The following is a 25,984-nucleotide window of genomic DNA, read 5'->3' on the forward strand; positions in this document are numbered from 1 at the left end:
TGATTTGTGAACGTATCACAGCTATTGCCTGCACGTGTCTACACGGTGGACACGTGCTCTGTGTTGGTAGGCTGTTAGACATGGGCAGATGTTTATCAACTTGAGCTTCATGTACACAAACAGTTAGTTTTATCAAGTTGATTTGTGCCCGTATCATAGCTATTGCCTGTGTGTGCCTTATACAGTTGGCACGCACTTTTGAATTGGCAGGCTGTTTGATATGAGCAGATGTTTGTCAACTTGAGTTAGGTGGGGTGTTACTTGTAGCAGTTGATTAGCAGGGACGAAGCACTGTTTCTATCGTCCCTGAGTACTAAGCTCTGGATGCACTAAGCCCATCATTTTTGAGGAATTAGTCTGCACCACCGTGACCGCACAGCTGGGTCTAATAGCGCTACAGTGGACCGGTGTGCTCTTCAATATTAGTCACTGAGTGGTGTGTGCAGATTTATATTCATTGGAAGGGTGTATTTTGGCGGGGGGGGGGGGGGGGGTTCCTTTTTCTTTGTCTTCCTTTTGATTTTAAGGTATATTTTAATAAAGGTTAGTTTTATTCATAGGGTCCCTTCAGTTAATGGTATTGATAGTGGGAGGCAATTACGTTTTTGTTTACTCAGTAAAATTTGTCTATATTAGTACAAACTTTTGTACCTTAGTGCATAACAGTTCTGGAGAATCTTCTCTTACAACTCTACATTTTATTGTTCCACAGTTATTCCATATAGAAAGACTAAATTGACACCAGGGTGTTCCACTGACAGTGTCCAATCAATGCGGACTGTGTAGGGATACACTCTTTTGGCAGGAAAATGGTAACACCCATTTGTAATTTTCTTACAAATGGATGACACAAAATAGAATTATAAGAAAAGATGCTCCAGAATTTATATTTCATAGATAATACTTGACATGGGGGCATGGCCAGCCATGGGAATGAGCAGATGCTATCACAATTCCTCAACCCAGAGGCAGGAGGTCGGGAAGACCCCGAGGACATAGTATGGCTCGAAAACAAGTCCCTCACAGTGGCTGAAAAGCTCAAAGTATTTGCCCATATGGAAGCCATATGGAAGCCCAAGATGTCGCCCACTCTCCCTCTCGGCCTTCTTCACCGGAAGCTGTGGACGGCATGGCGGGAGATCCTGATACAGACACTGAGCCCACTCTGAAGCAGATAACAGACCAACTGTTACAGGCCATATCGGCTTGCAGATCATCGCGGTCAGGTAAACTGGAGGAGGTTAAAGTGGACTTGGGGCTGCTGCGACATGATATGAAAACACTACGGAACAGAGTCTGGGAAGTTGAGACCCACGTCTCTGATCTGAAGCACCGCACCCATTCCCGCACAACTTACCTCCCATGAAAAGGAGGTCGATTTCTGACAACAAAAATGTGATGACTAGGAAAACCGCCTAAGACGGAATTACCTGAGAATCATCAGCCCGCCTGAACGCGCCGAAGGATCCATTCCATGCAAGTTTATGACCAAGTGGCTGATGACCCCCTTTCCAGAACAAAATTCTCCCATCGCATTTGCCATTGAGAGGGCGCATCGTGTCCCGTCTAAACCTCCTCCACCAGGCGCCCCTCCTCGCCCCATGCTTGTCTTCTTAACTCCACTCACTGGGGCCATATCCTGCAGCTAACTTGGCGGAAGCAAGAGATCTGGTTCGAGAACACCGCCATCATGCTATTTCCCAACTTCTCAGCCGGACTTCAGAAGAGGAAAGCAACCTTCACAACAGTTAAAAGGAGACTCCAAGAGATGAACATGCCATATTCCATGGTGTACCCTGCTAGACTGAGGGTAGTAGACAGCGAGACAACTAGATTCTTCACTACTTCTTCCGAAGCCAGCGCCTGGATTGACAGGAGGGGAAGACCTGCCAGATCCCCAAACTGAGATAATACTTGACTTGATAATGTTGGCATGAGAAGAATTTTTGCATATTACAGAATCCTTCCATCACCCCTCACTTGCGACACTTTTTTTTTACCTTATTGGGAGTGACTATACAAAACTGCTATTATGTAGGTAGGGGCTGGTAATAGACAAACTTTTTGTGGAGCTGAGTGGGCGGCAGTCAACGTGACCGCCTGCGCCTGCAACCACCTCCGCTCGATTACAGCAACTCAGCCCACAGGCTGAAAGAGGCCTGTAGCCTGCATCACAGATGGTGGTTGATAGAAGAAGACAAGTGAGTGTATATGTATGTGTATATATATATATATATATATAGGAACTAAGGGGGAAGGGGGAGAGAGCATTATATATACTGCTACAACAGGGGTTATACTATTAGGGGACTACTGGTGGGGGAAAGCATTATATAAACTGCCACTACAGGGCGTCATTATACTATGGGTAAGTTTAGGGGGAAAAATGTATTTTCCCTAAACTTACCACTGATCATAACGCTGTATGCAGTGTGCATCCATATATGTTTTTAACCATAAGGCTGCACTCAAATTCTCAATCAAAATGCTTCAAAGGCAGTCTCTAGTTTGGGAAACATTGGCACACAAGCAAATAAGCAAATCATTGTTTAAATATCAATTCCCTAGTTTTTTCTGCATAAGGTTCCAGTGGATCTACAACATGAATTAGCATGGAGGTGAAATCTGGAAGGCTTAGCAAGACACTGATGTCATCTTGTGATGTGACAATGACCTCAGCTGTCACACAGTGTCAGCTTCTACATGAGTAATCTTTTTTTTTTTTGCCTTTGGTTATGGAGTGACATTCTGGACAATTTTTTACAATTTTTATTGACTTCCACCATACTTGCGGACGTTAATGCAGATTATTTTTAAAAGTCTCTTAAAGTTTTTGCTTTGTCCCATAATCTGTTGCTGGTTATATACTCAGCAAACAATAAAAAGCTGGTACTTTTTGCTGAAGACATAAGCACTAACAGATGAACCAGCGATCACTGCTGGTGGCACTATGCCTTTGGCATAGAAAACCTGATGTTATTTCATTGGTAATTCCATTCTGTAATAGGTAAATAATACAGTCGCTGCAGTATGTGCAGATGTTTCACTTACTGCTTTACTCTGAACAACTGATCTCACTGGAAGTTTTCAGGGGAAATATTTCTGTTGAAGTGGATTACATTTAAAACCCTCTCGGGGACAGAAAACATATGTTCTTATAGATGTTCTCATGCCAGGTTTTTGGTCTAGAACTGAAATTCCATGGGAATAGTGAGAGAACTGAGTGGAGAGGCGTTAGTATGTGTGTTCCTAAACATATAGCATGCACTTACACAGGCTCTTAGTTAATAGAAATAAATTGCAGGATTCTTCATAATGATTCCCAATAACAATGAACTTCAAGGGTCCATGCACAGACCCATGTATAGCAGTAGCCCTCTCCATTTTGTATTTTGGCACCTTAGGCACTAAATTCTCCTAGAGGCAATACTTCTACACCAAAATGTCAAATTGTGTTGGCCTCAAGGTGTTTGTAATAATCATTAGGATGGAGTTGCATTTAGCTTTTTCGGCAGTTTTTGATGCAGCTTTTTTTGATCCAAAGCCAGAAATGGCTTGGAAGAGTAGGAGAAATATACACTCAAGGAATGACTTCTACTTCTCCTGCAAGCTGGATCCACTTCTGGCTTTGGCCCAAAAAGCTGTATCAAAAAGCTGCATGTGAGACATCACCCTTAAGGCCTCATGCAGTGTATTCAGTAGGAACTAGTGACTCCTAAAAATTTTGCATGACTCCCAACAGACAAAAAGTTGTGGCAGACGCATTTCTTCTAGAGGAAAACATGTCCATTTTACAGTACAGTAAGGGACACCATATAGTACCGCATGGAGTGCCTAAGGCTTCATACAGCCTTTGTGCTTGCCTTAGGTTGTATTAACACCAAAATATAGTAACTAAAAATGAACAGAGCTCATGTACTACAAGAGTGAAATCCACATGTAAAGACTTGCATCTTTATACTGCCAATTACATTCAGAATTGTATCCTCTGTTTGTGAAAAGAAACTAAATTTACTGAAGATCACCAAATACTTCCACATGATGTTCATTCAGCTGCAAGCATATGATTATTACACTAGGATAGCGCACAGTGCAGTCACATTATTATGACCACTTCCTACTTTCGACATCAGCAGTACATAGCTCATGAAGAAAGTCACGTCTCGTGAGCTGGCCTGGTGGATATATTAGGTATGCCATAGGCTGTCTGCACACATATACCGTTTATTCAGTCAGTACAATAACAGCGATATCACATTTATATGATTTTTATAATGTTTTAATATTGGAAAAAGACTAAAAACTTTAGGAGAATTTTTTTTTGCCACTTTGGTCATTTTTTTTGCCCACTTTTTAATATGGTATCTACATCTACGGGACTGTGTGAGTGCTCATCGCAGGGCGATCTGTAGTTTTTATTGGAATGTACATGACTTTTTGATCACTTATTCAATTTTTTTCAATTCGGCGATTTTTATTTCCATTACGGCATTCAACGTTCTGGATAAATACTTTATCATGCTTTCTTTTATTTCATAAATACTAAGATTACGAAAAAAAAACACATAATGGTTACATATATTTCTCTACCTACAAAAAATTAAGAGAGGGAGAAAAAGGGGAAGAAATTATTTCAGAAAGCCCGAAAGTTTCTCAGGTAGTGACGAGATCCAAGGAGACCAAGCAGCTATGTATTTATCATAGTATCTTTTATACTTATATTACCCTTGTTCATACCAAATCATATTTTTCCAAGCAGCAATTGAGGGAATGTTAGTAGACCTCCACAGCTTATCTTGGCACACATCAAGGCTCTCACTGTGTCAACAGATATGCACTTTGGAACTTTAAGGGTCCATTCACACGTTCGTATGTGTTTTGCAGATCCGCAAATTGTGAATCCACAAAACACGGACACCGGCAATGTGTGTTCCGCATTTTGCGGACCGCACATCACCAGCACTCTCATAGAAAATGCCTTTTCTTGTCCGCAATTGCGAACAAGAATAGGACATGTTCTATTTTTTTGCGGAACGGAAGTGCGGATCTGCAAATGCGGATGCGGACAGCACATTCCGACCCCATTGAAAATGAATGGGTCCGCACCTGTTCCGCAAAATTGCAGAACGGATGCGGACTCATTTTGCGGACGTGTGAATGGACCCTAAGGGACATATATCTGCTAATATTCAAATAACATGACAATGTAGAATTGTAATCTGATAAGACTCGCAGAGTATTAAAGTAACTAACTCCCAATACTGATGAATACTGCTGTGTGTATATATATATATATATATATATATATATATATATATATATACTATGATATCTATAACATAGCATGTATAGCAAAGTAGCATAGTACCCACCTCCAAAACAGCCTCCGGCAACGCTATAGAAATCACCAGGCTCACTGCTAGGCGGAAGTCTCCGACTAGCATAATGAGGTGAAACCTGGTACGTCACTGGCAGTAAACAAACAGGCCTTGCGCTGTGCGATGCAGCGCAAGGCAGGGGGGAGCATTAAATCAAGGAAATGCTCCGATGCTCCACTCATGTATAGTAAAGGAATAAAGAAGAGCTTATATCTGGGTTCAGCCCTGAACTCAGAGAACCCCTTTAATCTGTTTCCCATTTTTTGCAGCTCCCAAATGCAAAATGTGAACACATAATATATCATCATAGAGAAAACTTTGCTTAGCAAAATGCTCCTCATATTCTGGATGGGAAAATTCTCAACATGCAAAAAATCTGATTTAACCTGAGCTCTAAAAGCTTGACTTAAAGGGGTTATCCAATATCATAAACAGCCCCCGCATGTGCCGGGCCCCTCACAGGGAATATACTTACCCCTCTCCCTGCGCCTCTCCTGGTCCCCGCACCACCGCTGCTGCTATTCCCTGTACACAGATGAAAACATCCAGTGTCGGGGGGGGGGGAGCAGCCAATGGCAGACTTGCTTGTCTCCGTCCCCGCCTACCATTGGCTGCTCCCCCCGACACCAGATGATTTCATCCTTGTACAGGGAGAAGCAGCAGCGCGGTGTGGGGACCAGGCTGGAAGCGGGGTAAGTATATTCCCTGTGAGGGGCCTGGCACATGGGGGGGCCGTTTATGATATTGGATAACCCCTTTAATTTATATATCTAAATAATGCAAAGTGTATGGTAAATTCAGTTTATTCCAATGCAGCACTGCCACCTGCAGGCCTACATTGGAATGTCTTGGCTGGAGCTTGTCTGAGCCTACCAGTCCTATCACGACAAATGAACAGCTTCCCCAATCTCAGCCACCTTAGATGCCATGGTTACAATTGACGATGGCATCTGAGGGGGTGCTATCGCGATAACAGACATTAGCCCCGGGTGTCTGCTGAGTGAAACAGCAGAAACCCGTTGGCTATGGCGCCTGCTCCGTTCCAGAGCGGACGCCATTTTAAAGAGATGACATCTGCTGTACATGTACAGTGCATGTCATTAAGGGGTTAAACAGCTGGAATCGGTGTTGAATAGGAATTTAAATGAATAGGACGGCGTATTTGTAATTACAACTGCTCACCGATGCAGTTGTAACACCGAGATGGTCAACAATGAAGAGAAGGCAGCGCTCGTATGAGCGCTACTATCTTTTCAAACAGCTGATTGGCGGGGGTGCCGGCAGTCAGCCTCCCGACGATCAGATATTGATTCTGTGGATATGTCCGTATAAAAAAAAAAGCAGACAACCCCCTTTAAGGGCCTTTAGTGATGCCGTGAATGGATTAAACAGAAGATTGAAGTTTTGTCTTATAGCACTTGTCTTGCAGGTTAAAACTTTATTTGACTAGGAGCAGAATGGGTTAAAAAAATAAAAGATGCATTACTTGCCTCACTGATCCCTGGGCTTCCTGATCCTGTCTCCGCACACAGGAAATGGCAGGAAATTCTTATTCAGCCAATCACTGGCTGCAGAGTTGGCCCATCTCAGCCAGTAATTGGCTGAGTGATCATTTCCTGCCATGTTCTGTGTGTTCAAACCGGACCAGGAAGCAGAGACGATCAGGGATCTGGTAAGTGCCAGAACACCAGCAGTGAGGGATTGTTGATGTGAGTAATCAAACAATGGGCCCCAAAGGCAGGAGGGGGGAGTATAGTTATTTAAAATGTAACTTTTAATAAGGTCAAAAAATGTCAGACTAATAAAACTCACTACATAGATAAGACATACATACACAAGGACAACCAATAATGGTGCCTGGCTGGTATAGACAAAATTCTGTTCCGTCCGGGGAGACGTGAACAGTCTTACCAGACCCTTTGTAGATAGTGATGGAGGTCCTTAGGTACAGGAGGCAGGAAGCGTTTCAATCAAGCCATGTGGGGATGGTTGTGGTTGTAGAACCGCGTAGATGGAGCGATAGGAAGTGTCCTAAATGGCCCTGCCTCAGATGAAGGGGGCTATTATGCTGCTACCTATCTACACGGAGCACTCGCCTTGAGAAAGGCGACCCCGTCCGGTAGCCTGTCCCTATAGTGGACCTCACCCTAAAACTACAGGATAGATGCCAGTGGATAAGATGATGGGAATGCTTCCGGGGGTCTTCCGACGTGGCACGTTTCTGTCCGTGACTCTTCAGGGAAAGACTGCAGGAAGACAGTAAGTGGAAGGCCGCAGGTATCTGGCCTGTGGCTCAATGACACACTGGGGATAAAGGAGACAAGCTAAAAAGCTTGTGTTCTGCTATCCTGGTGTAGGATGCAGTAATGCACTGGAGGGATAGTCCTGTGCTTGGCGGTCCGGGGGACACAGTGGTCCCAGGCTACAGAAACCCTTCTGGTTTGGGGTAAAAATGCAGTGAACCAGCCGCAATCATTGTTTGCTTATCTAGTTGGAGTGTTTTTCATAGCCTGAACTGTTTCGGTGCTCTGATCAATTTATTGATGTGAGTAATGCCTCTTTTATCTTCTGCACCCTCTAAAAAACATTAACCTGCCAGAAATCCCCTATAAGTAAATCCATACTTACTGTTTTCAATAGTTGTAGTAAATGTACTCTTTTCTGTGAATTTTGTGACCTAACTTCAGACACTGAATCACATTAAGCACACAGCAGCTCTCACCTTCCCCTTCACCAGTCGAGCACGGATAACGCACCCGGATAACGCATGACTAGTCATGAGGAAGGACCGATATTTGTTAGTGGTCTGAAACGCGTAACCGAACATTCCTGTTTCTGTCGAAGATTTTATGCCGCAATAAAGCTACAAATTTTTCCACCATTTCTTGAGCTGGATTTTCCTATATTTTCTAATTAACTTCAGACACTGGATGTTTCAAATGCAAGTATTTGAACCAAGAGTATTAAGGGTAGTCATATATATTAGTCTAAAATTTGATCATTCTTAGGTTGAAATTTAACAATAAGTGAGCATTTTAAAGGACTAATAACAGACTGTAGAGTGGAAAGAAGTTGGTTATGTTTAAAATTTTTGTCTGATTGTCACCAGTCCTTGACGTTCTCAGTGAAAGATTTGTCCTCCCTTTGCCCGATGTCATTGAACATGTATGTCCAATATGGACGACTGTAATGGCCAATATGGAGTAAAATGTGTATGGCTGCATGAGCAAACCAGTTGTTCACTAGACAACCATTCGTTTAATGACTGTTCAACCATCAATCTACTTCTATGTAATGTGTATGGTGTTACTTTGTTAGAGACCCTAGGAGACCTCCATTATCAGAAAACCCAGTGCAATCAGACCTGTAATGTTACTTTCCTTATGAGTCACATGTATTTTTGCTAACAGGAAATATTTTATTAGGCAGCTAGAATGTGGCACATTTAGAGAATATGCTATCAAGTATCATCTTATTGCTTGCTTGCTTGGGGGGGTGCATTTTCTTTGTTTTGGAGCATTTAAAGGGTCAAAGCCCATTTTTGTCTTGTAGACGCTATATTCCTCTTTTTTTCTTCTCTCTAAAATTCCATAGACAGCAATTAAGGCTTTGGAGGCCAGCAAGAGGTTAGCTAGCCTTCGTCAGTGAAAACGGGGATTGTTTGCCATATACAACACTCCCTTTTTTCCTTGTGGTGAATAGAAGATTTGCTTATAGCTGATGACTTCTGCCTTTTTTTCACAAGCTGTACAGCCCAGAGAGGATCCAGGGAATCAGTCTGAGAGCAGAAGGCGGCTAATTAAGTCCAGCATCCTCTTTCTTGAGCTCACTCCCCCTCCTTCAGCTTAATAGCTGTGGCTCTGAAACCTTTTATGTGTCTGATAATATAACTTGGAAGAAGTCGCGTGTGCAGGATTTCCAGTCACATGTTGCTTGCTTTCAAGAAGGGCTTAATCACAGGTTTGGGGACCACAAGGCTGAAAAACTCCAAGAATTAAGAAGTCAATAACAACTGATCGCCGTCCTAAATGCCGAAGCTGGTAAGTTTATAGAGTTTGTTCTTCGGATGCTGAGCTAGCCAGGACTGACATAGTTATACTCTCCAAAACTCTTCTAGCCTCATAGTCTAATGAATATGGCTTTGATTTTAGTTTTGGACTCGTCTGCTGGATAAATTCCTTCTCTTTGTGTATGTGAGAACTTTTTCTCCGAACATGTAATGTACTTTGGACTGTATTTCCATTCACACAGTTGTTCCCGTCAAATCATTTTTGAAATTCAGCAAAAGTAGAGTATTCCTAAATATAAAAGTATGTATTTAGATTGTATGTGGACTTTAGTGGTTAACAGACATATATTGCTTTTCAGTGGTGACTATATCTGTCCTCTCACAAGCTTTAGCCTTACATTATTTTGCAAAAATGAATTAGAGTTGTATTTTGTATTGATTCTCATTAAGAGCTATTATATTTATATATCATTTACTTGTATGTATGGTATCCTATGCTTCATGATTAAACACTTCCCTTTCTGAAAATGTGGAAATGAATCAACACCCAGATCTAGCACTTTAACTGATCTGTTGGTTCCTCATTAGACATTTGTGTATTGCCTTATCTAATGACTGCATATTATCTTTTAGGAAAAATACAAACCCCAAGTTGGTTTTCTGCATGTTTATCACAACGTGTTAGGCATTTGGTAGCACTTTCTGGGTAACAGTTTCCTTTTCTTTGTTCTTTTGGGCCAAATACTCTTCCAGGGAATCTCCTGGTCAGTAAAGTAGATGTGTGATGTCATAATCTATCCTGTGGATGTTATTTTTTTTTTAAAGAGACAGTCACTGATCACGTATCGTGCCATATTTGTAGACATGACATTTTTCTTTACCATATTTTAATATTTTAAAACAAGGAGCCTTTGTCCTCTTCTCTGGGATCTAATATAACAAAAGAATATTTTTTGCCAGAATACCATAAAATTGAGATAATGTTTTATGATTTCTGTTATTATTTTCTTGGCAGTTTACTTGGTCGTTGAATGACCTGTGTTTTGGCGTTTTCTATTTTTATGCACATAAGGGTTAATAAATGTATAATGGATCTCTGTTTATGGTCCGGAGATGCAAGAGCTCAGGTTTAATGTTGCTATGGTCAGAGCTGTAGTCATTATCTTGTAGAGTAAGATCATATTGAAATCATGTTATTTTATTAAAATTCCTGTATACATCATTTATTTATTTTTTTGCTATAAAAAGTAACCTTTCCAAATGACATACAGAGTAAACCTATGTGTTTAAACATTTAAAGTCTTCATTTTCTTAGAAAGCAATGTTATAATCCCTATTGTTTTTCTTGGATTGATAAATTTCTCACGGAAATTGTACATGTTGCTTTGCCAAAAGGGCATGCTTTAGGGGACTGACTACAGTTACAGAGATATACTCCAAAAAATTTCTTGGATACGGATGCAAAAGGATATTATGGTTGTTTAAAACAGCAATATATAGCTTGAGTGATATTTTTATCACTTGATGTGGTATTGGTCAGCTTGCTAGATATAATGATATAAAATTATACTTGCAAGGGAAAAAATAAATAGACTATAGTGATGACCTATCCTCAGGATCCAGTGGTGTAAGTAGAACTGACTGGGCCCCACAGCAAATTTTTGAACTGGCCTCCCACCCCCCACAACCCCTTCCATGCTACTCTCACTCCTGCAGCTAGTCAAGATTGCTCTCTCAGACCAGGCCAGGCTCTGTCTGTTTCCTACACATATATACTGTACTTCATGTCAAAGTGTGTACTGTTTCTGTATATAATGTCATTGTATAATACTGTTGAGGGGGCCCTGACAATAAAATATTTCAGTCCTCCTCTTGGATGGGCCCCTTCTTAGTTTGGGCCCCACAGCAGCTGCTTCCCCTGCTTCCTGTCAGGATCGCTTGGGCCCAACATACGATACCCCCACTGATCAGCTTTTCTGGCATCCGCTGGAGCCAAAAACAAAAGGCTCCATCCATTGTGTAGCTTACCGCTGTGCAGCTCCCATTCACTTGAGCAGGACCTGAGCTGTAGTACTCCAGCACAGCCACTATACATTGATGGAGCATTCTTATTTTGGCACCATCCACAATGGAATATCTGGTGGATGCCAGAAACTGCTTATTCGGGGTGAGGTTATTGTGTGTCAGACCCCCAATGATCTAATGTTGATGACCTACTTTGAGGATCATTAAAGGGGTTATCCCAGATTAGAAAAACATGGCTGTTTTTTCCAGAAACCACTCATATCTACAGGTCGTGTGTGGTGGTACTTCAGCAACATTCAGTTCAATGGAGTTAAGATGCAGTACCAGACACAACCCATGGACAGCAGTGGTGCTGTTTTTAGAATAAATCAGCTTTGTTTTTCTAATTCTAGACAACCGCTTTATCTAAGCCCTGAAAAGTGCATCTCCGTTCAATGCTTTATGTTAAAAGCTATGTACACCTTCGGGGGCAATTTTTTTAATGATTGCATTTTAATCATTTTGGGATAAAAATTATTATACCAGTTGGTCTTTTTTTTAAATAAATTTTACAGCCGTTCTGTCAGAAAGGGTTTATTGTTTACCTATCTGCGTGAATGGTACTTTCACTTTCACTTTGTGCCTAATAACCTTTATCTGTAAATTACTAAAAAGACACTTATTTAAGCCACATTCTTATCAGTAAGATAAGATAAGTAACGTAAGAATTGAGATATATATATATATATATATATATATATACACAGTACAGACCAAAAGTTTGGACACACCTTCTCATTCAAAGAGTTTTCTTTATTTTCATGACTATGAAGGCATCAAAACTATGAATTAACACATGTGGAATTATATACATAACAAACAAGTGTGAAACAACTGAAAATATGTCATATTCTAGGTTCTTCAAAGTAGCCACCTTTTGCTTTGATTACTGCTTTGCACACTCTTGGCATTCTCTTGATGAGCTTCAAGAGGTAGTCTCCTGAAATGGTCTTCAAACAGTCTTGAAGGAGTTCCCAGAGATGCTTAGCACTTGTTGGCCCTTTTGCCTTCACTCTGCGGTCCAGCTCAGCCCAAACCATCTCGATTGGGTTCAGGTCCGGTGACTGTGGAGGCCAGGTCATCTGGCGCAGCACCCCATCACTCTCCTTCATGGTCAAATAGCCCTTACTTTCCAAGTTTTCCCAATTTTTCGGCTGACTGACTGACCTTCATTTCTTAAAGTAATGATGGCCACTCGTTTTTCTTTACTTAGCTGCTTTTTTCTTGCCATAATACAAATTCTAACAGTCTATTCAGTAGGACAATGAGCTGTGTATCCACCTGACTTCTCCTCAACGCAACTGATGGTCCCAACCCCATTTATAAGGCAAGAAATCCCACCTATTAAACCTGACAGGGCACACCTGTGAAGTGAAAACCATTTCAGGGGACTACCTCTTGAAGCTCATCAAGAGAATGTCAAGAGTGTGCAAAGCAGTAATCAAAGCAAAAGGTGGCTACTTTGAAGAACCTAGAATATGACATATTTTCAGTTGTTTCACACTTGTTTGTTATGTATATAATTCCACATGTGTTAATTCATAGTTTTGATGCCTTCAGTGTTAATCTACAATTTTCATAGTCATGAAAATAAAGAAAACTCTTTTAAAGGAGAAGGTGTGTCCAAACTTTTGGTCTGTACTGTATATATATATATATATATATATATATATATATATAAGAAAAATGGCGGCACTGGCTATAAACGAAAAAGTTGGGTGCACGTTCCTAGAGAATCGACTTCTTACCCCACAAATAAATCCAGAAAATGGACGGCACTCCGGTCAGATAAAAAAATTATGATTCCCTTATTCAACCATGGTTGAATAAAGGAATCATTATTTTTTCATCTGACCGGAGTGCCGTCCATTTTCTGGATTTATATATATATATATATATATATATATATATATATATTATATTCAATGCTGTGCAGAGAAAACGGCTCAATAATTTTAATAAAGACCAATCGAAAAAATGATTTTTAGCTCAAAATGAGTACAATGCAATAATAAAAAATAAATTGCCACCAAAGGTACATAGCCTTTAAGCATAATTTTGGTGGTTATTTTTAATTTTCCATGTAACTGTCTGTTTTTAAAAAATGCAAAAATCATGCAATGTGCACTGGCCACTCAGCCTACAGAACGCTTCCTGTTCTCTGAAGATCACTTTTCAGCAGTCCTCTAATTATCACTACAGCCAGGATTGCAATAATAAAACAAGATCCAACATCACCATAGATAATGGTCACAGCTTATCTTCTCCACCTCCCTGTACGGTGACCTCTTCACAGGTCACAGAGCATGCCTAGAAAACTCTCTCCAGTCTATTGTGTCTATGATCAGTGTGGCAACTGTAAAGCATATCTCTAAGTGCTCAAGGAGGCTGCAATCCCCTAATCTTATGTAGAAAATAAAAATGTAAAATATTAGAAAATAAGAACAGATTTAAAAATGTGAACAAATACTTGGCCGTATGGCCCAAAGAAACCCCACAAAATGCACATCCACTAAGCGTAAAAGTAATATTAAGTGTATTACTTTTACACTTAGTGGATGTGCATTTTTTGGGGTTTATTTGTATTACTTTCACACTTAGTGGATGTGCATTTTTTGAGGTTTCTTTGAGCCATTCAGCCAGTATTTGTTAATATAGTTGTTTTAAACCGCCATTGCACTCCGGTTCTATCGTAGTGTGCCCCCCCCCACTCTACTCTGTATATATATTTGAAAATGTGAATATGTTTGTTTCATTATCTGGTTTTAATTAGTAAAATATATGGATGATACATTCTCTTTAAAATGGGACCTGAGGACCGTGGACAACAAATGTGACTTGAATATAACATTCCCCTGGAACAGAGTGTACAGTTAGAACAGAGTATGTTATATAACAGTAGCAGTCCCAAGAGTTGGACATCTATCATTGATTGACAACTTTTCTGGACTAATTTTGGGACACCCAGTTTTACGCACACTCTTGCTTGTGGCATTTCATGTAGTTGTGGAAATATTAAAGAGACACCCAGCTTTTATTTGCCTATATAATGCACCATAGGCTATTAGTAAAGAATAATATAGAGGCTCTTGTGTATGCCTTTTATAAACATATTTAGTTGTTGTGCCAGTCATTGGTTGTCTGCCACCGCGGATCCTTCTTCCCCCTCTTATTTGGTTCTCCTAATACTGTCTACTTATTCTGCCTCTGGCTTTCCAGAGGTGACAGAGTCTCAGCAAAGTGCTCTTGTAGGTGATAAATCGGTGACATGGGATTTCTTTCCCCTAACTCACACTGTAAAGTCTCCTGTACATTCAGATGCAGCTTCACACTATACAGTCAGGTTCATAAATATTGGGACATCGACACAATTCTAAACTTTTTGGCTCTATACACCACTACAATGGATTTGAAATGAAACAAACAAGATGTGCTTTAACTGCAGACTGTCAGCTTTAATTTGAGGGTATTTACATCCAAATCAGGTGAACGGTGTAGAAATTACAACAGTTTGCATATGTGCCTCCCACTTGTTAAGGGGCCAAAAGTAATGGGACAATTGGCTTCTCAGCTGTTCCATGGCCAGGTATGAGTTATTCCCTCATTATCCCAATTACAATGAGCAGATAAAAGGTCCAGAGTTCATTTCAAGTGTGCTATTTGCATTTGGAATCTGTTGCTGTCAACTCTCAAGATGAGATCCAAAGAGCTGTCACTATCAGTGAAGCAAGCCATCATTAGGATGAAAAAAAAAAAAAAAAACATCAAAGAGATAGCAAAAACATTAGGCGTGGCTGAAACAACTGTTTGGAACATTCTTAAAAAGAAGGAACGCACCGGTGAGCTCAGCAACACCAAAAGACCCGGAAGACCACGGAAAACAACTGTGGTGGATGACCGAATAATTCTTTCCCTGGTGAAGAAAACACCCTTCACAACAGTTAGCCAGATCAAGAAGACTCTCCAGGAGTTAGGTGTAGGTGTGTCAAAGTCAACAATCAAGAGAAGACCTCACCAGAGTGAATACAGAGGGTTCACCACAAGATCTAAACCGTTGGTGAGCCTCAAAAATAGGAAGGCCAGATTATAGTTTGCCGAACAACATCTAAAAAAAGCCTTCACAGTTCTGTAACAACATCCTATGGACAGATAATACCAAGATCAACTTGTACCAGAGTGATGGGAAGAGAAGAGTATGGAGAAGGAAAGGAACTGCTCATGATCCTAAGCATACCACCTCATCAGTGAAGCATGGTGCTGTTAGTGTCATGGCGTGGGCATGTATGGCTGCCAATGGAACTGGTTCTCTTGTATTTATTGATGATGTGACTGCTGACAAAAGCAGCAGGATGAATTCTGAAGTGTTTCGGGCAATATTTTCTGCTCATATTCAGCCAAATGCTTCAGAACTCATTGGACGGCGCTTCACAGTGCAGATGGACAATGACTGAAAGCATACTGCAAAAGCAACCAAAGAATTTTTTTAAGGGAAAGAAGTGGAATGTTATGCAATGGCCAAGTCAATCACCTGACCTGAATCCGATTGTGCATGCATTTCACTTGCTGATGACAAAACTGAAGGGAAAATGCCCCAAGAACAAGCAGGAACTGAAGACAGTTGCAGTAGAGGCCTGGCAGAGCATCACCAGGGATGAAACCCAGCGTCTGGTGATGTCTATGCATTCCAGACTTCAGGCTGTAATTGACTGCAAAGGATTTGCAACCAAGTATTAAAAAGTGAAAGTTTGATTTATGATTATTATTATTATGTCACATTACTTTTGGTCCCTTAACAAGTGGGAGGCACATATGCAAACTGTTGTAAATCCTACACCGTTCACCTGATTTGGATGTAAATACCCTCAATTAAAGCTGACAGTCTGCAGTTAAAGCACATCTTGTTTGTTTCATTTCAAATCCATTGTAGTGGTGTATAGAGCCAAAAATGTAAGAATTGTGTCGATGTCCCAATATTTATGGGCCTGACTGTATATCAAAAAAAAAAGGAGGGGAGAGCAGTGTGAGCCTAGGACTACTTTCACACTGCCATTTGGTGCGGATCCGTCATGGATCTGCACCGACGTATCCGCACCAATAATACAACCGCATGCATCCGGTCAGAACAGATCTGTTTGTATTATCTTTAACATTGCCAAAATGGATCCGTCTTGAACACCATTGAAAGTCAATGGGGGACGGATCCGTTTTCTATTGTGTCGGTGAAAACGGATCCATTTCCATTGACTTACATTGTGTGTCAGGACGGATCCGTTTGGCTCAGTTTCATCCGACGGACACCAAAACGCTGCAAGCAGCGTTTTGGTGTCCGCCTCCAAAGCTGAACGGAGCCAAACTGATGCATTCTGAGTGGATCCTTATCCATTCAGAATGCATTAGGGCAAAACTGATCCGTTTTAGACCGTTTGTGAGAGCCCCGAAACGGATCTCACAAACGAAAACCAAAACGGCAGTGTGAAAGCAGCCCTATGGAAAGGGAGTTCTAAATCCCTCTAATTCACACTTGATTCTCTGTTATCTATAACTGCTGTGCGCATAGTCTCAGTGTATTGTTTGTGGTGATTAAGCCTGTATCCATTGCTTTCTGCTTGTGATTCATAGGTTTCTCCCTGTCAGCTCTTAGAAGCAGTGTGAATCAGCATCTCCCAGAAATACACTGGAGATTCTGCACTCAGCACACACTGATAGCATAAACAGTGTGAGTCAGGACAGTTTTTTAGATAAAAAATTGTATGTGCCCATCTACTGTATCACTGCACTTTATCTTCATCAGCAATCGGTACATGAAGGGGGGAACATACAGAGGAACAAGAAAAGATATGCTTGGTTTTAGAGTTGCCATGAGGCATTGGATGGATGTCCATGTAATTTTTAGTTCACAGAAAGTCCTACACATTAAGGAGACTGATTTCCTGTCTGGCCTGGTGGTATACTGGGTTATCACATAACACAGGACCTCATAATAAAAGGGTTCAAATATATGAATGCACCTGAGCTGAAAAGACACAGATTACACTGCTATAATATTGCTGGTGAGTTAGAAATATGGCTTGTTCCTGGTATTGCAGCTCAGTTCTATTGAAGTGAACAGAACTGAGCTGCAATACCACATACAGCCTGTGGAAAGCTCTGTACTACCCCTGTTCCAGTGTTCACTATTTTGGACTGGCAGAAGTGATACAAATTGACTGTATTTTTGTGTTTTTTTATGTACAAAGAATGGTCAAAAATATCCTAATTGCCTAATGACATTTCAGTGCTTGCACATAAAAAATGCTGGGAGGACACACGTGTCTTCAGTGCTAAAACGTGCACCAAAAGTTTCCAAAGCTCTCTGGTGAAGCAATATAATCGAGATCTTACTAGTAGGGCTCATGCACACGACCGTGCAATTTGCGGTCCCCAATGCACGGCAACGTACGTGCGACGGCCGCAGAAAGATCCAGACACATTCAACTTGAATGGGTCCGTGATCTGTCCGCACTGTAAAAAAGTTTTTTGCAGTTTGGCGTCACTGAACGAAAACTCACGGAAGCACTCCGTAGTGCCTCCGTTCCGCATCTCCCGGACTGCGGACCCATTGAAGTGAATGGGTTCATGATCCTGTGATGCGGGATTCACGCGGCCCTTAGGGCTCATGCCCACGAACGTAAGGGCTCTGTGCCCGTGCTGCGGACCGTAAATTGCGGTCCACAATGCATGGGCGCCGACCGTGGAGCAGCTGCATGCGGATCGTGGACCCTTTCACTTGAATGGGGTCTGCAATCCGCATCTGACGGTCCGCACCGCAAAAAAGTAGCACATGCACTACTTTTTTGTGATGTGGCGGCACAGCCAGAAACACCACGGAAGCACACCATAGTGCTTCTGCACCGCATCTCCTGTTTTGCGGACCCATTCAAGGAGCACATGGTTGGTGCCCCGTGTATTGCAGGGCAACAGCCATGTGCACGAGCCCTTAGCTAGATCTTAGGAAACATTAATAAAAAGTGTTGTAAAAGATCATGATTGTTTTGCTAAATCTACCAACAAGTAGACAATTGGTCCATCAATGAAGCGATTCATTGATATGGACCACCCTGGTCCTGCACAGCAACACATTATAACATCTGGCGTTACACATGTTGGAGCTGTAGACTAAATGCATTATTGAAAAGTCATGTTACCGTAAGACCCCTCAGTCACTGGATACACTCAGCAGGAAGGAAGATCTTAGCTGCACAACATTGTGGTTCCAGCTTGTCTTTGAGGCCAGAGTATTCCATCTGATAGAATAGCCATCCCTTAGTGAATCATGTCCTATTTATGAAGCAAGCCTATCATTTTGATTTTAATGCAGATTATAATTTTTTTTTTACTAAGTCCATAAATACATTACGTTATCGTTATATTGTATAATTCTATATCCTCGTTTAGATGTGACTTCTTTGTAAAAGGTAGTTTTAGTATTAAGAAGTCAGTTTCCCCTTTAAATGTATTTTCACACTGCAAGCTCCCAGCACATGCCCCACTCATCCAATGGAGGCCAAAAGCCTATCCTTCTACCCACCATCAGGGCGGCGGCCATCAGGAATGCGGTTTTTACTGCATGTAATATTGCAGAAGACTGTACTATTCTGCATAGGTCTACATACATGCAGTAAAAAGTATATATTACACTGTATCCCTTCTTTTAACTAGAGGGCCTACGGGTTAAAGGCCTACTTCCAAGGTTTCCTAATGGAAACCCCCAAGGGCCACTGCCTGACACAGTGTGAATAGAGCCAACCATCTCTGTTAATCGATTGGACCATCTCAGTTCATTATTGAGAAAAGCTTTATTTTTAATTTACATTATCTTCACTGCAAATGTTTCTCCCTTTCTCCTGTTCTCCTCCACCACCACTTCCCCCTCCCCCCAAGAAAAAATTTGGCTGTGCTCTTCCTTATGAGAGCATTGCAGATGTGCGAAGGATACACTTGTTCCAAGAGAAGCTGAGAGGTTCCACCCTAGGAAACATGCCAACGTTCCCGCAGATTTCAGTCTAGTCTGCTGGCAGCCAAATGTCCTCCTCTCTCTTTAAATGTATCATTTTGTGTATTGGATCGGTTGCTTTGTTTTGGTTGAAACGTAAAGAGCCAGCTGTCTATAATCTGATGTAATGTTACTGTGGAAACCGGGAATGAAACACTTGGGCACCCAGGTCTGCGCTACAGCGTTTCGTTTAGCCAACACTATTAAAAAGCTTGTGCCATTCGCCAGTGGAAATCTTTGCTTTGCCAAAGATGTAGATAGGTGTGTTTGAATGCGTTACGTGATCTGTACAAACTGACGTCACTTTGGTGAATGCTTGTCAAACACTTAGATTGGCTACTAGGCAAATTATTACATGTTCCACTAAATAATAATTAGTAATACATATACTAGATGTAAAAAAATCAGAGCATCGTAAGACGTAACACTCATAGGAGCAGATCTGCAGGAGAGGCAGGAAACCATTGTGTCACTGTTTTCATAAGTTATGACTGTGCTGTTGGTCCCCGTGGTTTTCTGACATACTAATTGTGTTCAATCTGTTTTTTATTAACATGGCAAATGGTCACATGTAATAAAACATTATAGATCACGTCAGAAAATCAGTCAGATCCTAACCTTGCTACACATTAACAATTCAGCACATTGATAATCCAAAACTGAGATGAATTATTTATAACGTGTTAGTATGTTGGCCATTTGACCTAGATTTCCATATGAATGCTGTATACTTATTATTTAGGGATATTTTCTCTCCCCCAGTACAGTTACTAGGTTGTCATTACATGCTCATTAGCAATTTCTCCTGACAGTTAGTTTATTCAGTTCATTTTATTTTCCACTGGTTTTGGTTTATCCTGCCTGGCTCTAGACTGGTGTATCTGCTGGCCCTCACTTTCTATCTTAGAAGACTACAAAGTCCTTACAACATATAAAAATAGATGTTAAAAATTCTCATTTTAATGACATGCAAGTATTATTTTTAATGTATAGGTTGAGTTTAGAGCTTATGATAATACCACAGGAGCTGTATGGAAGTATTCTTGCTGTTCTGCTTCTATAGCTCCTATTCACTTGTATAGGAGTTACAGAAATTGCATAGCACAGCACGCTTGGCTTTTCCATAACTTATTGATAGCTGGGAAGAACATATGTATGGGAACCGATTCTCCCCTGATGACAAATGTCAAGGGAAAGAATGGTCAGGCATGTTGAATGTCATCATACCTGATCCTTTTGTTCTTATTTGAGATAAGCCACCAGCAGAGGTGTCTGGTAGTGACTTCTACCCTTTGAGAAGACCTACTGAGCATGTGGGCGGGAGGAATAGCTTTTGGCCAAACAAGCATGTTCAGCTGCAAGTTATTTCAAGTATATAGCCACCTTTACTCAGTTTCTTATACTTGCCCTTCTGAACACATACTTCCATTATTACCAGAGTCATTTCATTTTGATAACCCAACTATAAATGCCTTATTATGACATATGGGTATTAAAGTGGGGATCTTTCCAGCTTGGATACCGTCTGTGAGCCAGAGTAGACAGCATCTCTCACTCTCTTAGACCAGGTATACTCATGTATTACGTTTGAATGGCTGTACGTAATATTAATTTCATGGGAAATGAGCAGCCAATGGCATCCACCACTTCATGCAAAATCGTCTTAGATTGATGCAGTCTTAGGAGATGCAGTGGCTCTCATATTAAATGTGCTGTCTGTGATGAGACTAAGCCTTCAAGTTCACGTGCAGCAGATTTGTTGCAAAAAAGTTCTAAGACTGTCCCATTTATCTGAATGAGGGTTGGAGAAATCCATGCACATGTTGCAAAAACAAACCCATTCAAGTATATTTCACTCGCTGGACTTTCTGCACCAAATCTACCAGCTGTGAATACGCCCATTTAGGTCCAGTACACATTTGGTTAAAAAATCTGTGCCTTTCTGCCTGCAGAGATTTCCAGCAATCAGAATGTAAGTGCCACTCAGAGTCACAGCCCTTTGCACAGCATCACTTCTGACCAGGCATAGTGAGGTGGTCACAACCCAGCTCATTCACTTAGCAGCAGTACAATGCCATTCTATCGATATGCCATCACACGTGGGTGGGAAAACCACATAGCTAAAATGTATTCTCTAAAGTTGAAGTCATGCCCTATACATTCACTTCTATCATCTTGATACAAATTGAAGCCTGTGAAATTCTGTATTCAATGTATAGTGCAAGGGCAAGGTGGAAGTGCAATAATGGAGGTGACCCATGTAGCAACCAGTGCCATACATTACTGATTAGAGCATGGCAGCGAATTCATAAAAAGTTAAATGTATGACGTTTGTTGTAAATGAAGGTACACTCTAATAAAGAAAATGTAATTCATGTATAATGGAGCAATATCTTTTCTACGTACTGTAAGTCTTTACACACATAGTCCACCTCTAGAGGAGGAGAGGAAGTATCGTATTGTCTACGATTTGGCTCATGCTCAGGATTTCTCTTCCGTCTTGTTCCATCTGCTGTCACTGCTGCTGGAGAAAACATGCATTTTTCTCTTATTGTTTTATTATATTGCGCTCTGGAGACAGAACATCTGGAATGCAGCACATCTGATCAAACGCAAAAGTAAAGGAAATATATAAACGTGTGACTTAAGGTTGGGGAATATCTTCAGTATTATGATAGGTTTGGAGCCTCCCATTAACCAGTTCCATACAGTTTTCAGTACACAGTATTAATATATTATAAAATTCTGTACGTCTTGCCTTCTTCCACTAGATATCAGACCACAGAATGTGCTAGGCAGTTTTCCTGGGTCCTAGGTTTCAGAAAGCATGGATAACTCTTTTAAAATGGCATAGGAAAAAGTATAACGGAAGACAGATACTTGGGGGTGTGCTACTCTTATCCTATAGCTATAGGATAAGATTGTGGAGGGAAAGTATTGTATGAATACTAATAATATCAATCCTTTGTAAATATCAATGTAAAATCTTTCAAAAAGTGAATATTTTTTTAATGTGATTTCTACCCATTTTCAATACTCAACATTGCTTTCTGTTGTTATGGTATATAAAATGAATCTCATATGGGCTCTCCCCTTTGGGCATTAGACATGATTTTCTCTATAAAATTTTCAGAACTTCAGTTTATTGCTTATGGTATTGTAAAATAGATATTTATGATCTTTTATGACACTGACGTAGATTATTAGAAATAATTACAGTATGTTGCTTTTGTTGTATGCCATTGCCTAGTTGCACTGTATCTATGTGTGTGTATGTTTTCCTTCTCCAATAGTCGAGAGAACAGTCTGAAGATGAATCTGAGGAGTCAGTAAAATTCAAGAGGCTGCACAAGCTTGTGAACTCTACTCGGAGAGTGAGGAAGAAACTTATTAGAGCTGAAGAAATGAAAAAGCCCAATACAGAAGGTGAATATGACAGGAGAAGCTTCATAGCTAAGTGAGACTGGAAATTCTGACCACTATGTACTACTTCACTTATCATGCTACCTCAAGTTCACCAACACTAATGCTGATATTCCTCAGGCCCATGTCTTTTCCTCCAGTTTCAGTCGCAAGAAATTTCGAAGCCCTTTTTGTTTTTTACCCATTTATAGCCCTTGTGTTAGTAAATGTATGAAATGGGGTCCATTTAATTCCAATGTCATGGTATCGAGACTCTTCCAGTTTCCATCCATGGAATGAATGGTGTATGTGTGTGTCTGCATTACAGCCGCAATCTACAGGTTAGATCCTGAGGTTGGGTCGGGTCACTCATCCATAATATTGGCAAAAATGTGCTCATATTATGCTCATGTCAAAAGTAGGGTTGTTTCGATACCAAAATTTTGATTCAGTTTTGATACCATAAAAAAGTATTGCGATACTCAATACCATTCAATTCCACGTGAAAAAAATAAAACTCTAAAAAAAGCAGCGTGCATTCTGCATTTTATGGAACGTCCGTCCCATAATCGAACAGTCATATCCAGTTTTTGGGGGGGACAAGGTGACTAAAAAAAATGGCGAATCGAACAGTTTTTCTTTTTATTTTTTTGCTTTTACAGCGTTCACTGCATAGGAGATATTTTTTTATATTTTAATAGTTTGGATTTTTTGGACATTTTATATATATATATATATATATATATATATATATATATATATATATATACAGTACAGACCAAAAGTTTTGACACGCCTTCTCATTCAAAGAGTTTTCTTTATTTTCATGACTATGAAAATTGTAGATTAACACTGAAGGCATCAAAACTATGAATTAACACATGTGGAATTATAATACATAACAAACAAGTGTGAAACAACTGAAAATATGTAATATTCTAGGTTCTTCAAAGTAGCCACCTTTTGCTTTGATTACTGCTTTGCACACTCTTGGCATTCTCTTGATGAGCTTCAAGAGGTAGTCCCCTGAAATGGTTTTCACTTCACAGGTGTGCCCTGTCAGGTTTAATAAGTGGGATTTCTTGCCTTATAAATGGGGTTGGGACCATCAGTTGCGTTGAGGAGAAGTCAGGTGGATACACATCGATAGTCCTACTGAATAGACTGTTAGAATTGGTATTATGGCAAGAAAAAAGCAGCTAAGTAAAGAAAAACGAGTGGCCATCATTACTTTAAGAAATGAAGGTCAGTCAGTCAGCCGAAAAATTGGGAAAACTTTGAAAGTAAGGGCTATTTGACCATGAAAGAGAGTGATGGGGTGCTGCGCCAGATGACCTGGCGTCCACAGTCACCGGACCTGAACCCAATCGAGATGGTTTGGGGTGAGCTGGACCGCAGAGTGAAGGCAAAAGGGCCAACAAGTGCTAAGCATCTCTGGGAACTCCTTCAAGACTGTTGGAAGACCATTTCAGGGGACTACCTCTTGAAGCTCATCAAGAGAATGCCAAGAGTGTGCAGAGCAGTAATCAAAGCAAAAGGTGGCTACTTTGAAGAACCTAGAATATGACATATTTTCAGTTGTTTCACACTTCTTTGTTATGTATATAATTCCACATGTGTTAATTCATAGTTTTGATGCCTTCATAGTCATGAAAATAAAGAAAACTCTTTGAATGAGAAGGTGTGTCCAAACTTTTGGTCTGTACTATATATATATATATATATATATATATATATTGTTTATATATTTTATATGTAAAATTGAGGAAGGGGGTGATTTATACTTAATATTTTGGTGTGTTTTTTTTGTTTGTTTGTTTTTTTATAGTTTATTTAATAACTATTTTCCCCCTTTAGGCGTTAGAACTTGTGATCTTTTCATCCCTTGTCCTATTCACCTCTCTAGAGCTCTATTAGGGTGAATAGGACTTCACACTCTCCCTGCTGCCCTGTGCATAGAACACACAGCAGCAGGGAGATTACCATGGCAGCCAGGGCTTCAGTAGTGTCCTGGCTACCATGGTAATCAATCGGAGCCCCAGGATTACACTGCTGGGGCTCCAATCAGAACTGCCACCAATGAGAAGGAGGGGAGGGGACCCTGTGGCCACTGCCATCAATGATTTTAATACTGGGGAGGGTGCACTGCACCACCAATGTTTTTAATACTGTGGAGGGGGGGCGCACTGTGCCAACAATGATAATTAACATTTAATATACAAATACAGCCGGTGGCAGAAACACATTGCCGGCACCCGACCTCTGACAGGGTGCTGCGATCAGCGGCAGTTAACCCCTCAGGTGCTGCGTATCGCAGCGCCCTGTCAGAGGCAGGGTGCCGACAATGTGTTTCTGCCGCCGCCTGCATTTGTAATGTATTAAACGTTAGTTATCATTGGTGGCCACAGCCCCTTCCCTCCTCCGCCCCTCTGCCCTCTCATTGGAGGCAGCTGCAGCAGCACAGGGGGAGGGAGAGACTGCTTCCTTCTTCCCTGTGCTGCTGAGGGAACATGGCCGCGCTGAGAGCAGCGCGATCCATGTTCTCTGATACTGGGCTGTGCAGTAACACAGCCTAGTATCGATAAAATACAAATCCTGGTATCGTATCGATACCGGGCTACAAGTATCGATTGGGTATTGAAAGTTCGATACCTGAAACAACCCTAGTCAAAAGTCGCCTAAAGTTGTGAGTAAGCTGCTGTAGCCATCGCCAAGCAGAAGTCTGATGGCAGATTGATATATAGATTTGTGTAAAAATATTCAGTAAAACTTGTAATTTATACATTTATATCTCTGCTTTTTCTTCCTTCTGTGAACAGCATTGGTACAGGAGGGAGGTGTTATCAGTGATTGATAGCATTGTGTGTATAAGTGTGCATACAGATATAGCTGCCAGTCACTGATAACACCTCCCTCCTGTACCGATAGCACTTCATAGGGCTGCAGATGTAAGTGTAAAAGTTAACAGTTTTACTGAATCTTTTCCCACAAACATATATATCAATCCGCTCAACTTCTCCTGCTCTATAACATGGTGCTTTCAGATTGCATTCAATTTTTTGGTCCTCTTTAATTAACCAGAGCTTTTGGCACTCTCTA

The 25,984-nt window shown here is 40.8% G+C and overlaps 1 protein-coding gene across 6 annotated transcripts in view; it reads left to right on the forward strand.

Annotated features, from left to right (window-relative positions):
* The window catches only part of SASH1 (SAM and SH3 domain containing 1), a 377,873-nt gene that overhangs the window by 287,171 nt on the left and 64,718 nt on the right, over nucleotides 1-25,984 (forward strand). For 4 of the 6 annotated variants that reach the window (XM_040429262.1, XM_040429260.1, XM_040429259.1 and 1 more), the window contains one exon: nucleotides 22,777-22,909. The exons of 1 other annotated variant lie outside the window; for it this stretch is intronic. In XM_040429262.1, the coding sequence (XP_040285196.1) occupies nucleotides 22,777-22,909 (133 nt within the window). Of the gene's footprint in view, nucleotides 1-9,163; nucleotides 9,419-22,776; nucleotides 22,910-25,984 lie in introns of those variants that run through there. One more of the 6 variants, XM_040429264.1, reaches the window with a different exon arrangement.

Source organism: Bufo bufo, chromosome 4 (genome assembly GCF_905171765.1).
Source record: "Bufo bufo chromosome 4, aBufBuf1.1, whole genome shotgun sequence".
Lineage (NCBI taxonomy): Eukaryota > Metazoa > Chordata > Amphibia > Anura > Bufonidae > Bufo > Bufo bufo.